At 38.9% G+C, this 728-nt stretch overlaps 1 protein-coding gene across 1 annotated transcript; it reads left to right on the top strand.

Annotated features, from left to right (window-relative positions):
- Nucleotides 1–149: 149 nt before the first annotated feature.
- Nucleotides 150–720, top strand: Tsp_14919 (phosphatidylcholine:ceramide cholinephosphotransferase 2; the record flags this gene model as incomplete). The annotated part of the gene is made up of 3 exons (XM_003367160.1): nt 150–239; nt 293–353; nt 543–720. Coding segments are annotated over exons 1-3 (329 nt in total), but the record flags the coding sequence as incomplete, so codon positions are not given.
- Between the last annotated feature and the right edge of the window lie 8 nt (nt 721–728).

Here is a 728-nt window from a genome sequence, read left to right as displayed (position 1 = left end):
TAATCATGATCAGCAGCGGCATCATGTTCATCGTATGCTTGCTGCACCGACACAGGTTTGTTTGTTGTGATTTTGCATTTTTCATATGAACAAACAAAAAATTATTACCAAATTCATCCAGGTGGATATTGTTACGACGGGTTTTCCTGATGCTGTCCTTGCTGTATTTGGGGCGTTGCGTGTGCATGCTGGTAACTCAAGTACCAGTTGCCGATCCGACTTACTTCTGCTCACCAAAAGTTCGATATATATATATATAAATCAATTATCATACCATATCATATATTTTCAGTCGAACAATACAACTTTCGGTGATGTTCTTCTCCGAGCATTGCGACTGTTCAGTGGAGCCGGTTTGAACATTTTTGGCAAGCATACTTTTTGCGGCGATTACATTTTCAGCGGCCACACGTTAATCTTGGTGATGACATACTTAGTTGTCAAAGAATGTAAATCGATGATTATTGATAGATGATAATTTGGTTTCCAAATTTTTCCAAATGCAAAAAAAATCCATTTCATTCATTCATTCACTGATTTAGATTCTCCAAGAAGATTCTGGCATTTGCATCTGTTGACTTGGTTAGTCAGCGCCAGCGGTATTCTTTGCATCCTGTTATCCCGTGGTCATTACAGCATTGACGTTGTCATCGCTTATTTCGTCACTACTCGACTGTTTTGGTTTGTATCACACGTTGGCAAACAATGCACTATTGAAAGGTGAATTG

This window comes from Trichinella spiralis (assembly GCF_000181795.1).
Source record: "Trichinella spiralis strain ISS 195 chromosome Unknown Scfld4734, whole genome shotgun sequence".
Lineage (NCBI taxonomy): Eukaryota > Metazoa > Nematoda > Enoplea > Trichinellida > Trichinellidae > Trichinella > Trichinella spiralis.
Note: the sequence above shows the minus strand (reverse complement) of the source record. Positions and strands in the feature narration are given on the sequence as shown.